The 15,880-nt window shown below is 49.6% G+C and overlaps 2 protein-coding genes across 2 annotated transcripts; one reads left to right on the top strand and one right to left on the bottom strand.

Moving 5' to 3' along the window:
• Positions 1 to 3,441: 3,441 nt before the first annotated feature.
• On the top strand, positions 3,442 to 4,368 carry LOC309684204 (olfactory receptor 14C36-like; the record flags this gene model as incomplete). The annotated part of the gene is made up of 1 exon (XM_082500146.1): positions 3,442 to 4,368. One exon carries the CDS (start codon positions 3,442 to 3,444, stop codon positions 4,366 to 4,368), a length of 927 nt encoding a protein of 308 aa, XP_082356272.1.
• A 9,742-nt stretch (positions 4,369 to 14,110) lies between these two features.
• Positions 14,111 to 15,049, bottom strand: LOC309684203 (olfactory receptor 14I1-like; the record flags this gene model as incomplete). The annotated part of the gene is made up of 1 exon (XM_082500145.1): positions 14,111 to 15,049. The coding sequence occupies one exon, from the start codon at positions 15,047 to 15,049 to the stop codon at positions 14,111 to 14,113; it is 939 nt and encodes a 312-aa protein (XP_082356271.1).
• Positions 15,050 to 15,880: the final 831 nt, after the last annotated feature.

The following is a 15,880-nucleotide window of genomic DNA, read 5'->3' as shown; positions in this document are numbered from 1 at the left end:
GAGCGTCAACCACACCACTCAGCATGGTGTCATCAGCATACTTGCTGAGGGTGCACTCAATCCCAATGCCTGTGTCATTGATGAAGATATTGAACAGTACTGGTCCCAGTACGGAACCCTGAGGGACACCACTTGTCACCAGTCTCCATCTGGATATGAGGCCGTTGACCACTACCCTCTGGATGGGACCATCCAACCAGTTCCTTATCCACTGAACAGTCCACCCTTCAAATCCATGTCTCTCCAATTTCACAGAATCACAGAGTGGTCAGGGTTGGAAGGGACTTCTGGAGATCATCTCGTCCAACCCCCCTCCCAGAGCAGGGTCACCTACAGCAGTTGCACAAGATGGCGTCCAGGTGGTTTTGGAATGTCTCCAGAGTGGGAGACTCCACAACCTCTCTGGGCAGCCTGTGTCAGTGCTCTGCCACCCCCAAAGGAAAGAAGTTCCTCCTCATGTTAAGATGGAACTTCCTTTGTTCAAGTTTGTGCCCGTTCCTTATAGTCCTATCACTGGACACCATTGAAAAAATACTGTTCCCTTCCCCTGGCACCATCCCTTTAAGTATTTATAAGCATAGATAGGGTCCCCCTTCAGTCTTCTTTTCTCCAGACTGAAAAGTCCTAAGTCCCTCAGCCTTTCCTCATAAGACAGATGTTCCAATCCCCTAATCATCTTCGTAGCCCATTGCTGGACCCTCTCCAGCAGATCCCTGTCCTTCTTGTACTGGGGAGCCCAGACACAATACTCCAGGTGAGGCCTCACCAGGCAGAGTAGAGGGGGAGTATGACCTCCCTCGACCTGCTGGCCACACTCTTCTTGATGCAGCCGAGGATGCCATTGGCCTTCTTGGCCACCAGGGCACATTGCTGGCTCATGGGCATCCTGTTGTGCACCAGGACATGCTGCTGCATGTTCCCCCAAGATCTTCCTTTCTTCCAGCTGGACAAGCCCAGATTTTTCAGCTTCTTCTCACAGCACAAGTGTCCCAACCCTGACCACCTTGGTGGCCCTCAACTCAATGGGCTCCAGTTTACCAGTGTCTCTCAGGCATTGCAGGGGGTCAGAACCTAGGGGAGGATTCTGGATCTGTTCTCAGATGTGCTAAGCCCAGGGCACTAATCACTTCCACTGGCCGTGCTCCTGCTCATACTGCCCAGGATGCTTTTGGCTTTGCTGATGGCTCCATGTTTTACCTAATGAAACTAGACCACCAGAGCCTTCCTGCAGTGCTGATACCACTATAGGCAGTCCCTGCCCTCTGTCACTTCAGGCCCTTAGTCAGGGAAAGAACTTTAGATCTGTCCTTGTTGGATAACATGATGTTACTATTGGCCTGTCCTTCAAGCCTGTCTAGGTCCCTGGGTATGGAAACCTAATATAGCGTCTGCTCTCCTCAATGAGGTGTCATCTACAAATGTTATGAAAAAAGCATTTTCTCATCTCCTTTGGGTAGATAACAGCCCTTGAAACATGGTGGAACCCTACTAGATACATCCCTCCGGGCAGAACACCACGCATTCACCACATTCCTCCAAGCCCGACCATCCATCTCAGTTATTAGCCATCTACTTATCCACCCAATCAGACCATAATGTCCTAACTGGACACAGGAATATTGTGGGGAATGAGGCTGATATAGCATAGTGTTCGGCGCAGAGTCTAGTTGGAGGCCTGTAAGTAGCAGCGCTCCCCAGGGGTCAGTACTGGCCAGTCTTGCTCAACATGTTAATCAATGTTCTGGATGAGGGGACAGAATGTCCCCTCAGCAAGTTTGCTGACATCTGTTGGAAGGGTAACACAGCAGGGCACAGGCAATTCGGGAGGTTCTTGGATTGTATTGACAACAACTTCTTTCTCCAAGTGGTAGAGGAGCCAACGAGAACAGGAGCTCTGCTGGACCTTGTCCTTACCAACAAGGAGGGGCTGGTAGACAGTGTCAAGTTCAAGGGTAGCCTGGGCTGCCGTGACCATGAAATGGTGGAGTTGGAGATCCTCAAGGCAGCGAGGAAGGTGCTCAGTAAGCTGACCACCCTGGACTTTAGGAGAGCTGACTTGGGCCTCTTGAAGAATCTGCTTGGTACAGTGCCATGGAAGGAAGCACTGGAGGGAAGAATGGCCCAAGAAAACTAGTTAATATTCAAAGATCACCTTCTCCAAGCCCAGGAACAATGCATCCCTACAAAGAAGGCGTCAGGCAGAAAAGCCAGGAGGCCTGCCTGGATGAACAAGGAGCTCCTGGACATGCTCACAAGTAAAAAGGAGGCCTATAGGGATTGGAAACAGGGGCGGGTGGCCTGGGAGGAATACAGAGAAATTGTTCAAGCAGCCCGGGATCCGGCTAGGCAAGCTGAAGCCCAGATAGAACTAAATCTGGCCAGGGGCATCAAGGCATACAAAAAATCCTTCTTTAAGTATGTCAGCAAGAAAAGAAAGACTAAGGAAGATGTGGGCCCTCTCCGAAAGGAAATGCAAGAATTGGTCACCCGGGAAACAAACAAAGCTGAGTTCCTCAATGACTTTCTTGCTTCAGTCTTCTCTGGCAAAGACTGCAGCCACACTACCCATGATGCATAAGGCAAAGGCAAGGAGCTGGAAAAGGAAGAACCTCCCACTGTAGGTGAAGATCAAGTACGAGACCACCTGAGGAACCTGAAGGTGCACAAGTCCATGGGACCTGATCAGACACATCCGCGGGTCCTGAGGGAACTGACAGATGAAGTTCTAAGCCACTGTCCCTCATATTTGAGAAGTCGTGGCAGTCTGGTGAGGTTCCCGCTGACTGGAAAAATGGGAAAAATAACCCCTTTTTTCAAAAAGGAAAACAATGAACTACAGGCCAGTCAGTCTCACCTCTGTGCCTGGCAAGATCATGGAGCATATTCTCCTGGAAACTCTGCTGAGGCAGACGGAAAACAAGGAGGTGATTGGTGACAGCCAACATGGATTCACCAAGGGCAAGTCATGCCTGACAAATTTGGTGGCCTTCTACAAAAGAAGTGTTTAAAAAAAGGATAGATGTGGTACTTAGGGACATGCTTTAGAAGTGGTTTTGTCAGGGTAGGTTAATGGCTGGACTTGATGATCTTAAAGATCTCTTCACACCTCAGCAATTCTATGATTCTATGAAAATCTCTTTGACAATCTGAGTGGATTTAATCTGAGATCACGCCATGTTCCTATTTGCCTATTTCTGCAGGGTATGACTGACCCCTCCAGAGCTCACAGCAGAGTTTTCTGCTCCCTGGGGCACCCTCAGCCACCACAAAGTAGAGCTTAAAAGAGGGACGGGCCAAAGGTCATCTTTAAGAGGGAAAGGCAGTCTCTGAAGCTTCAGAGAGATACAGAGCAGTTTTATTGTTTTTTTTCTTAGAAAAGTCCCCACTATCTTTGAACTGCCTTTTCTTTCTTGGACAGTACCCAATGCTCAGAGGAAGCACATGTCCAACAGCAGCTCCATCACACACTTCCTCCTCCTGGCATTGGCAGACACACAGGAGCTGCAGTTCTTGACCTTCTGGCTCTACCTGGGCATCTACCTGGCTGCCCTCCTGGGAAACGGACTCATCATCACCACCATCGCCTGCGACCACCGCCTCCACACCCCCATGTACTTCTTCCTCCTCAACCTCTCTCTGCTCGACCTGGGCTGCATCTCCACTACTCTCCCCAAAGCCATGGCCAATTCCCTCTGGAACACCAGGGTCATTTCCTATGCAGGATGTGCTGCTCAAGTCTTTCTGTTTGTCTTCTTCATTTCAGCAGAGGTTTTTATTCTCACTGTCATGTCCTATGACCGCTACATTGCCATCTGCCAACCCCTGCACTACGGGACCCTCCTGGGCAGCAGAGCTTGTGTCCGCATGGCAGCAGCTGTCTGGGGCAGTGGGTTTCTTTATGCTGTGCTGCACACGGCCAATACATTTTCACTGCCCCTCTGCCAAGGCAATGCCCTGGACCAGTTCTTCTGTGAAATCCCCCACATCCTCAAGCTCTCCTGCACAGATGCTTACCTCAGGGAAGTTGGGCTTCTTGTGGTTAGTTCCTGTTTTGTATCTGGGTGTTTTGCTTTCATCGTGCTGTCCTATGTGCAGATCTTCAGGGCTGTGCTGAGGATCCCCTCGGAGCAGGGACGGCACAAAGCCTTTTCCACGTGCCTCCCTCACCTGGCCGTGGTCTCCCTCTTTCTCAGCACTGGAATGGTTGCCTACCTGAAGCTCCCCTCCATCTTCTCTCCATCCCTGAACCTTTTGGTGTCCTTTTTGTACTCGGTGGTGACTCCAGCAGTGAACCCCCTCATCTATAGCATGAGGAACCAGGATATCAAAGAATCATTGAAGAAACGGATTCTATGGGTTCATCTTTAGCAGCAGTAAGCTGCCCGTGTCTCCTCACAGGCTGTTCGTAGCTCTTCTCAGGGCAGGATTAGGCTTTATTTGTTTTTCATCTGTGATGATCCTGTTCGTACAGGAATGTTTGTATTCACTCTTCATCTCCAGAGGCATGACCCTACTGTGCCCAGTAATAGTGACGCCTTCGGGAAATGTGTCATCACAGTGTCAGAACTGCCTTCCTGAGGAGCATCTCTGCAATAAAAGGGCAGCGCTCTCTGTTGCAGTAAAATTGACATAAACTAGGAAAATGAAATGTAAAATATCATTGTAATTGAAGCAACCAAGGAAACCTGCTGCTGCTCGAGCCCTCTGTACTGACCCCAGCCCTATTTAATTAATTACCTCATATTGAAGTAGAGAAATAGTAACTAGACATGATTTATCTACGATTCAATTAAGGAACTAACCAGCAGACAATGGAGCATTGTTGATAAGCAGGGGATTCCTGTCAAGAGAGCCATGAACTGTGGGCCTGCTCAGCAAACCGAGAAAACCACTTGGAACTGCCAAGATGAGAGGAGCAGTAGGTAAAAGGTAATTCCGGCAGGGGGAGATCACGACCATCGACTCAGTGTCTGCATAACCAAATGATAACTCCTACTCAAAAGAGGACACTGGAAGAAGACGACAGAGTTTGTGCACTAATTTACATGGGAAGCAAAGAAATCTTGACCAATCCTTCAAGAGAATAACAATGAATATGTATTAATTGTTTGAATATGTAATAACCAATGCATAAAAGTGGAGATTTCTGAAAGCAAGACGTGCTCCCGTTTCAGGCTGAGCACCCCATTTCTGCGCATTAATGGAATAAACTTGGAAATACCTCTGCTCTGTGTGTTATTGGCTTGCACACCGGGTAAGGAACCCAGATTTGGGATAACAGGAGGGTGCCATACGGAAGTGAAATAGGTCTAGTTTTGACTTTGAGGCAGCAGCAGAAGGAGGATGTGCAGTTCAGTGCTGGGACATGGAGCTAAATAGAGGATTCAAAGGAGTCTATGGGCTGAGATGTCTTTGGTGTCTGAGGAGCATTAGCAGAGCTTTGGAAGAAGCTGCACAGGTTATGGGGAACTCAGAGCCATTGGCAAAAGCTCAGAAAATCATGGCTTTCTTTTTGAGGAAATAGTTGGTGAAGACAGAGTCATCAGTAAACTTGTGAGAGCATGGGGCCAGAGTGGGGTGGGGAAGCAGGGGTGGTGGCTGAAATCTGCAGAGAAACAGGCACAGGCATAGGGAAGTGTAGGACAGCCTGTGGGGGGGATGGCCCCTTTATTGAGGCTGGGACCCCCCAACAGAACTGAAATCCTTTTCCTTTCCACTATGGCTGCAGTCTCTTCCACTGGAGCCCCTGAGAGCACTCCAGTTCCTTACATCAACGGGGCCTTATTGCCTCCCCCACCCTCCAGAGAGCCTGAGAGGTGTCCTACCACTGTTCTGCCCTTGGCATCACACACCCAGAAACTTGGGGCTTTGTTGCTGACTTTTACTTCTCAAGAGGCCAGTTCAATCCACCCTCAGTGTCTGCAGTTCAGGAACTTGGCACCAGAGGGCTCATTAACATGCAAAATGCCCTAACAAGCCAAGTCTCTGAGCATAACTTTCTAAACTCTAAAATTCTTATGCAAGAGATTTCAGAAGTGAAAAGATTTAAAAAATGAAAGAAAATAAAAAAAAAATATTTCTTTTTCCTCTACTTTTCTTTATCTGCTTATGCATTAAGTGATATCAGCAATTTCCAAATGATATTGCAACTGGACCTCTCCAAACGGAGGGTGAATGTGTAGGTGTTGAGGTTTGGGTGGACTGGCCACTCAGGCAGAACGAGAGATGCTCTCCCCTACCGAGAAGAGGCACGAGAGAGAGAAAGGGACTTATGAGTTTAGAAGGAACTAAACTATGTTACTGAAATATTAATAATAAAATAACAAGAAAATAATGAAATATATACAAAACTGTGTCGGGCTCCTAGGATGATGATCCTGTCTACTGGTTGGCACTGGGGAAGTCCCAGACTGGACTCAGTAAGGGATGGGAACTGGATTCCAGATCTGGATTCAGGATCAGGATCAAAGGCAGATGAACAGACAGAGTCCTCCCCAGACGTCGGCCATTGAAGGAAGAGAGAGAACTGACCCTTTGATCCCTCATCTTTATACTGAGCATGAGGCAGATGGGATGGAATACCCTGTTGGTCGGGGCAGGGACTTTGCCCCCTGCCAGGACCCCCACTCAGCCTACCCACAGAGCTGCCCACGCTGCTGTGGGGAGAAGCTGTGAGTGGAAGGAGGCATCCCTGGAAGGCTAGAATCATAGACTCATGGAACGATTAGAGAGAAGGGACCTTAACTATCATCTAGTTCCAACTGCCCTGGGAAAGGAGACCTCCCACTAGACCAGGTTGATCACTGCCCCATACAACCTGGCCTTGAACCAGGGTTGGGGAAACCACAGCTTCTCTGGGAAACCTGTTCCAGTGCCTCACCACCCTCAGAATTAAGAATTTCTTCCTAATATCTAATCTAAATCTATGCACTTTCAGTTTAAAATGATTACCCTTCATCCTATCACTACACTCCCTCATAAACAGTTCCTCTGCACTTTTTCCATAGGCCTCTTTAGGAACTAACAGACTGCTATAAGGTCTCCCCGGAGCCTTCTCTTCTCCAGGCTGATGAACCCAAACTCTCTCAGCCTGTCCTCATAGCAGTGGTGCTCCAGCTCTCTGATCATCTTTGTGGACTCCTCTGGTTCCTCTCCAACAGGTCCATGTCCTTCTTTTGTTGGGGCCCCAAAGCTGGATGCAGTACTCCGTGTGAGATCCGATGAAAGCAGAGTAGAGGGGCAGATTCACCTCCCTCGACCTGCTGGCCACGCTGCTGGTGATGCAGCCTAGGATGAGGTTGGTTTTCTGGGCTGCAAGCACACATTGACAGCTCATATTGAGCTTCTCATCCACCAACACACCCAGGTCCTTCCCCTCAGGGCTGCTCTCAATCCATTCTCTTCCCAGCCTGGATTTGTGCTTGGGATTGCCCTGACCCACATGCAAGTTCTTGCCCTTGGCGTAGCTGACCTTCATGAGATTTGCGCAGGCCCACCTTTCCAGCCTGTCCAGGTCCCTCTGGATGGGTTCCACCCCCTCCAGCATGTTGACTGCTCCACACAGCTTGATGTCATTGGCAAACTTGCTGAGGGTGCACTCCATCCCAACATCCATGTCACCAACAAAGATGTTAAACAGCACCAGACCCAGTACAGACCTCTGAGGAACGCCACTTGTCACTGCTCGCCACTTGGACGTAGAAGCCTTGACAACAACTCTCATTTTGTTTCCAGTGGCTGCTGTGTTTCAGATTTGGTAGGAAAGGAATGTCTGTAATGCATATTGTTTTAGTTGTTGCCAGGTGTTGTTCATATTTTTCAAGGACTTTATTTTCAGCTTTCTGTAGAAGGTCAAAGGGGCCTGGAGAGAACGATGGAATGGGCAGTGAAATATTCCATTCCATAGAGGTCATGCTCAGTATTTGGATGGGTTCAGCCAGAGGGCGGGTACACGCAAACACTGCTCGGGCAGGTACCTATTCACTGAGTGGTGAGAGTGACGTGTATTGCCATTAGTAGCAGCAGCAGTAGTATTGTTGTTGCTCTTGTTGTTTTCCTTTTCTGTTACAGTTCTATTAAACTGTCTTTACCACAACATGAGTTTGGAGTGGTTTTGTTTGTTCGTTTGTTTGGGTTTTTCTTTGCCTTCCCTTCTTTTTCTCTCTCTTCTCCATTTGCTTCTGGGGGTAGGGGGAAAACTGCACCAGCAGCTGCAAGGTCCTAGCTGCTGGCTGGGGTTAAACCACGACACCTGTGCTGAGAACTCCACAGCTGGATGCAGCACTCCAGGTGGGGTCTCACGAGAGCAGAGTAGCAGGGCAGAACCACCTCCCTTTCCCTGATGGCCATGCTTCTTTTGAGGCAGCCCAGGACATGGCTGGATTTCTGGGCTGCGAGCGCACATTGTCAGCTCATGTACAGCTTTTCATTGCCCCTTACCGCGGGTCCTCCTCAGCAGGGCTGCTCTCAATCCCTTAGTCCCCCCACCCTGTACTGATATCAGAGGCTGCCCCAACCCATGTGCAGGACCCTGCACTTTTGCCCTTGTTGAACTTCATGAGGTTCAAACGGGCCCACTTCTCCGTCTTGTCCAGGTCCCTCTGGATGGCGTCCCGTCCCTAACACTCGTCAACCGCACCACTCAGCCTGATGACTCCATCTTGGGTGATTTCTCACTTTGTGGGGCTCCATTCTGTACCTTCCCCAGACATACACGGCTCTTTGAGAGCCCAGGGGATATCCAGGCGGCTCAGTTTCCCACTTGAGAATAAAGTTGTCGGTCATGGCTTGTACGTGACAGCCTTGGCTATGCCACTCAGTGACCAGCCATTGCTTCCACTGTCACTACATGCTGACGAGTGAGTCCTAAATCCAATCTTCAAGCTCTAAAAGAACCCAAAAGCAACAGTCCTTTTGGGGATGCAAGCGCTCAAGCCTTCTCCTGAGACCAGCTTTGGAAGAAAGGACCAGTGTTTGTGCATAGCACAAAGGAGATCCCATTTTGTTATAGAGAGGCTGTGAGAGTTTCAGTTCTGACCTAGTGTTATACACTGTTATAGAGGCACTAGAGATGAGATAATGGGCTGATGCCTCTTTAGAAATGGAATCTTTCAAAGATGATGGAGAGCACCTTCGCAATAACATCTGCCAGGTCCCTCAACACTCCTGGGTGCATGCCATCAGGGCCCATGGATTTGCGGGTGTCAAGTTTACCTAAATGATCTCTAACCCGATCCTCCTTGCCCAAGGGAAAGTCCTCCTTTTCCCAGACTCTTTCTCTTCAGTTCAGGGTCTGGGATTGCTGAGGGCCGACCTTAGCAGTAAAGACTGAAGCAAAGAAGGCATTCAGTAACTCCGCCTTCTCTGCATCCTCCGTCACCAGGGCACCCACCTCATTCATTAGCAGGCCCGCATTTTCCCTTGTCTTCCTTTTACTACTGATGTACTTGGAGAAGCCCTTCTTATTGTCCTTGACATCCCTTGCCAGGTTTAATTCCAAGTGGGCTTTAGCCTTCCTCGTTGCATCCCTACATACTCTCACAACGTTTATATACTCCTCCCAAGTGGCCAGTCCCTTTTTCCACACTCTGTAAACTACCCTCTTGCACCTTTTTCCAGATGGTTCTTGCCTATCCATGCAGATTTCCTGCCTCCTCTGCCTCATTTCTTACTCATAGGGATGCACCGATCTTGAGCTTGGAGGAAGTGGAGCTTTTCTATTAACCAGCTCTCCTGCACCCCCCTTCCTTCTAGAGCCTTTGCCCATGGGATTCCTCCAAGTATGTCTTTGAAGAGGCCAAAGCTCTCCTGAAGTCCGGGTTTGTAATTCTACTTTTTGCCCTGCTTCTTCCACCCAGGATCTGGAACTCCACCATCTCACAGTCACTGCAGCCAAGGCTACCCCCAGCCTTCACATCCCCAACTAGTCCTCCTTTATTTGTCAGTAACATGTCCAGCAGGGCACCTCTCCTCCTTGGTTTCCTCACCAACTGTGTCAAAAAGTTCTCACCACTGCTCTGCAGAAACCTCTGGGACTGTGTGTGCCTGGCTGTGTTTTTTCTCCAGCAGATCATGGGGTGGCTGAGTTCCCCCATGAGAACCAGGGCCTGTGATTGTGAGGCTATTTCCAGCTCTCTGTAGAAGGCCTCATCACCTTCCTCATCCTGATCTGGTGGTCTGTAGTAAACACCCACAGCAGTGTCTCCCAGATTAGCCTGTCCCTTAATTCTTAACAATAAGCTCTCAACACATACTTCATCGACCCCCAGGCAGAGCTCAGTACATTCCAGTTGCTCTGTCCCGTAGAAAGCAGCTCCACCACCTCACCCTGCTGGCCTGTCTTTCCACAAAAGTACACAGCCATCCGTGACAGCATTCCAGTCATGAGAGCTATTCCATGCAGGTTTCCCTGGAGGAGAGCAAGAGGATCCATCACGGTCATACACACCCTGGAGGTTGGTGGCTTTCTGGAGATCACCTTGGGAGTCCACTAAGGAATATTTGTCACTGCTCTGGTTGGCCGTGGTTATTGCCCAGCTGGATGTGGCAGTTTCACGCCCACCACACCAAGCTGGCCAGCCTGCTGCCAAAGATTCCCTTGCCTCTTCTAGAAGGGTGGATCCCATCCCTCTCTAAAAGGCCATATTCATATTTTATTGTCATAAAAGCAAAAACCCTCACGATGGCACCAGCCACGTAGCCTGGAGTTCATGTGCATTATCTGTCTGTTTCTGTCTGCTCCCTCTCTAACTGTTAAAATGGAGGAAAAGACTGGTGGGTGGCAGAGATGCCCAGCCAGACACCTGGTCCTGGATTATCAGCATCCAGCCTGGAGAAGAGAAGGCTCTGGGGAGACCTTATAGCGGCCTTCCAGTATCTGAAAGGAGCGTACAGGAGAGCTGGAGAGGGACTTTTTACAATGGCACGTAGGGGTAGGACGAGGGGAAATGGCTTTAAACTGGAAAAGGGGAGATTTAGAATAGATATTAAGAAAAAAATTCACTGTGAGGGTGGTGAGACCCTGGCCCAGGTTGCCTCAAGAAGCTGTGGCTACCCCATCCCTGGAGGTGTTCAAGACCAGGCTGGATGGGCCTTGGAGAACCTGGTCTAGTGGAAGGTGTCCCTGCCCAGGGCAGGGGGGGTTGGAACTAGGGGATCTTTAATTTCCTTTCCAATCTAAACTATTCTGTGAGTCTATGATTCTACCATTCTACTCACACCGCTCAACCTGCACGGTTGATTTGATGTCGTGCAGTTCCTATACTGTCTTTACAGGGGCAAACACTCACAGAAATTTTGCTGCTCCAACAAGATAAAGCATTTTCATTGTGTTTTCTGTAAGCTCCAATTCCAGATTTACTGCCCTTCAGAGTTCCGTTGGTTCGGAGCATCCAGCGAGCCAGACCAAAAGCTGCATGGCGGGTCATGGCGGTCACCACCACCACCCACGAACCTTCCACTTTGACTGCAGGGTTTGTCGCTCAGTTTACAGACCACGCAATGAAGTTGGGATGAGGCTGTTCCTTCAGACGGCTTCCCAGACAAAACGCTATTGCAGTCCAGCCAAGGGTGTGTCGGGGACAATTCCTCGAGGCAGCAGACCAAATATTAAATGAACACGAGTTATTTGTTGATGGAATTCTGTGTGCAGGAGCAAGGACTGCCTTCAGTCCAACAGTGCAGTTCCCTTATTTTTACTGTGGTTTGGACCACACTGGACACTGCAGCAAATGACAGACGCTCTCCCTCACCTCTCTCTCTAAGGGGAGGAGGGAGAGAGAGAGAAAGAGACTTATGGATTCAGAAGGAACTCAACTACTTTAATGAAATATTAATAATAGTATTTTAAAAAAAATTAAATACATACTAAACTGGATGAAGCTCCCAGAATGATGATGATCACATCACCAGCAGGCATGGGGAAATTCCCAGACTCAACTCAGTGATGGATGGGAAGTGGATTCAGGATGTACAGGTCAGGATCAAAGGCAGAAAAACAGCCAGAGCCTTCCTGGGACACCAACCATTGAAGAAAGAGAGCTGAGCCTTTGATCCCTCAGCTTTTATATTGGGCATGAGGCAGATGGGATGGATTACTCTGATGGTCAGTTTGAGGACACCTCTCCTTTCTGCTCCTCTCCGCAGGTGCAATCGCTCTATGCTCTTCGGCTTCTGACCCTCCAATGGGGCAAAGACAAAAGTCTTGGATCTACTGGCAGATGGTGAAGGAAGCAAGGCAGAAAGAGTGCAAAAGAGAGAGACCTGGTCTGTGCCAGTTTCTTGGACACCCCAGAGAACCTGCCCCAGGAAAATTGTCCCAACAGTCCTACACACTGGTCATTGCTGTCTGTGACCATACACCTCACCTCTGGGACTTCCTTTATTTTCCTTTTTTGAAAACAGGGGTTACGTTTCCCCCTTTCCAGTCAGCAGGAACCTCACCAGACTGCCACGACTTCTCAAAGTCACACTCAAAGAGTTGTGGTCAAGAGCTCCACGTCCAAGTGGAGACCAGTTACAAGTGGTGTTCCTCAGGGGCTGGTACTGGGACCGGTGCTGTTCAACATCTTTGTTGATCAAGGTTCTGCTTGGAAATACATACAGAATACGGAGGGATGTAACATGTAGGGTCCTGCAAGGGTCTATACCACAACCTGCACTGGTTAATCTGTTTTTAATGACTCAGAGGAGTCAAGAGTGCTTATTCATAAGATTTGTAGAAGACATCACATCAAGGAGAGGATCATCTTCTTCTCCCGGTATCATTTTGAGGAGGGGGAGCGAGTGAGCAGCTGGTTGGCTGGCTGGCTGCTGGTCAAAGATAACCCTCCACAGAACGGCATCAGCTCTACTGTGCCCAGTATGGGGCTCCCCAGCACAAGACAGACTCTGGCAGACTGGAGCGAATCCTGCAGAGGCCGGAAGGATGGTTGTGGCCTGGAGCACATTATGGACAAGGAGACCCATGGGAGAGCTGGGTCTACGTTCATATTGTAGATGATGCTCAATCCCGACAGCATATACCCTCTTTTCTGCCCCCACCGGCAAAACTCAGCAGAAGAGCACGAGCACCCTGGGCATTCGCAGGCAGCTCCCGTATCTCATATCCCATATTATAGCAGCTTTCCAGTATCTGAAGGGGGCCTACAAGAAAGCTGGAGAGGGAATATTTAGAAGGGCACGTGGGGATAGGATGAGGCGTATTGGCTTCAAACTAGAAAAGCAGAGATAGTGTAGGTATTAGGAAGAAATTTTTCACTCTGAGGGCGGTGAGGCACAGGAAAGTTGTGGATGCCCCATCCCTGGAAGTGTTCAAGACCAGGCTGGATGAGGCTTTGAGAAACCTGCTCTACTGGGAGGTGTCCCTGCCCATGGCAGAGGGTTGCAGCTAGATGATCTTAAATGTCCCTTCACACCAAAACCATTCTATGATTCTATGATCTCACCAGTGTCCCTTCCCTCTTCCTGCTGGGTGTCCACTGACTCCCATGGAACTTGTTTCTGGGTATCCCAATTCAGTGCTTTACTTTTGAGGGACTTCACCTTCGAGGGTGTTTCACCTTCTGAGTCCCATTTACTCCCAGCTCAGGACAAGTGGCCACTGCCCATCCTCTCCTGACCCCCCCAAATTCATTTCCAGAGAGACCTCTACATGACATCAGTCGTGTTATACAGGACGCAGACAGAGGTAATTGGGAGCTCATGCACCTCCTTCTGCCATCGGACACCAAACAGAGAGCCTGTAAAAACAAAATTCTTGGTACAATAGAACCCAAAGGTACCGTGTGCTTAACCCCAAACACAGGAAGAACGCAAAGAGAGCAGACACTTTAAAAGTGAAATTTGTGCAACATTTTTTTGGCAGTAACTCTGGAGGAAGAGTCCAGCCTTCAGGCACTGCACCCAGGAGATGCCCTTTTATTGAAGACCAGCTATTGGACATTGCTCGTCTAATTCAGTAATGTGGAAGTGTCAGACACAACATGATCAAGCCTGAGGAGAAGTAGTATAAGCCTAGAATATGATCTATAAGAAAGATTATCAGAAAGGAAAAAAATAGGCACCCGGCCAAAGACAAACTCGGGAAAAAGTGCAGAGAAGTGGAGAGAGGTTAGGGTTGGTGAAACAATGTCCATTGAGCCAGTTTCCATAGGGCATCCTTGAGCTCCTGGTTCCTCATGCTGTAGATGAGGGGATTCACTGATGGAGGCACCAGAGAGTACAAAATGGACACCAACAGGTTCAGGGATGGAGAGGAGATGCTGCGGGGCGTCAGGTAGGCAAACATACCAGTGCTGAGAAAGAGAGAGACCACAGCCAGGTGAGGGAAACACGTGGAAAAGGCTTTGTGCCGTCCCTGCTGTGAAGGGATCCTCAGCACCGCCCTGATGATCTGCACATAGGAAAAGAGAATGAAAGCAAAACACCCGAATCCTAGTAAGGTACTAACTACAAGGAGGCCAGCTTCCCTGATGTAATCTGAATATGAGCAGGAGAGCTTGAGGATCTGCGGGATTTCACAGAAGAACTGGTCCAGGCCATTGCCCTGGCAGAGGGGCAGTGAAAATGTATTGGCCATGTGCAGCACAGCATAGGGAAAAACACTGCCCCAGACAGCTGCTGCCATGCGGACACAAGCTCTGCTGCCCAGGAGGGTCCCGTAGTGCAGGGGTTTGCAGATGGCAACATAGCGGCCATAGGCCATGACTGTGAGAAGACAAAACTCTGCTGAAATGAAAAAGAAAAAGAAAAAGACCTGTGCAACACACCCCTGGTAGGAAACAGCCCTGGTGTTCCAGAGGGAATTGGCCATGGCTTTTGGGAGAGTGGTGGAGATGGAGCCTAGGTCAAGAAGAGAGAGGTTGAGGAGGAAGAAGTACATGGGGGTGTGGAGGCGGTGGTTGCAGGCGATGGTGGTGATGATGAGGCCGTTTCCCAGGAGGGCAGCCAGGTAGATGCCCAGGAAGAGCCAGAAGGTCAAGAGCTGCAGCTCCCGTGTGTCTGCGAATGCCAGGAGGAGGAAGTGGGTGATGGAGCTGCTGTTGGACATTTGCTTCCTCTGAGCATTGGGCACTGTCCAAGAAAGAAAAGGCAGTTCAAAGATAGTGAAGACTTTTATAAGAAAAAAACCTGCTCTCTATCTCTCTGAAGTTTCAGAGACTGCATTCCTCTCTTAAAGACGACCTTTGGCAATTCCCTCTTGTGAGCTCTGCTTTGTGTTGGCTGAGGGTGCCCCAGGGAACAGAGAACTCTGCTGTGAGCTCTGGAGGGGTCAGTCATACCCTGCAGAAATAGGCAAATAAGAACATGGTGTGATCTCAGATTAAACCCACTCATAACATCAAAGAGCTTTTCAGCATTGTTGCTCCCAGTTCACCTGACTGCAGAGCACAGCTGTGGGGATTTTGGTTTGTTTGTACTGTTCTTGTTTCCCCCATGCACCTGAGGAGTTTTTTTAAGGCAGAAATTGTTGGACTTCTGCCGCACTCCATGTGAAGCCTTGTGGGTCTTGAGGGGCCGAGGGGCTGTCCCTCCGTGTAGGGTGAGAGCAGTCGGTCTGTCCAGCAGCCCTGCTCTCAGCTGCCCTGTGCTGGCATCTCTTGGAGCTGGATGATGATGCACTCAGCTGTTCCCCTGAGAAGGAACTGGCCACTGCTGGGACCAGAGGAATGCAGTTTCCCCGTGACCCTCTCCAAACCCCTCAGCCCGTCTCATCGTACCTGAGGAGGATCTCAGCCCTCCCCTCCCAGCCAGGGACACAGAGGACTCCCTGCAGCTGACTGCGCCAAGACGCCCGGCAGCATTGCCATGACCTGAGCACTGAGGGGTGTCCTCCATGGGGCTGCTGGATAACACAGAGATGCCACGGGAACGCTGTGCC

The sequence above is a fragment of the Vanellus vanellus genome (assembly GCF_965231255.1).
Source record: "Vanellus vanellus genome assembly, contig: HAP1_SCAFFOLD_45, whole genome shotgun sequence".
Taxonomy (NCBI): domain Eukaryota; kingdom Metazoa; phylum Chordata; class Aves; order Charadriiformes; family Charadriidae; genus Vanellus; species Vanellus vanellus.
The sequence above is the reverse complement of the archived record's forward strand: the minus strand, read 5'-3'. Positions and strand labels throughout refer to the sequence as shown.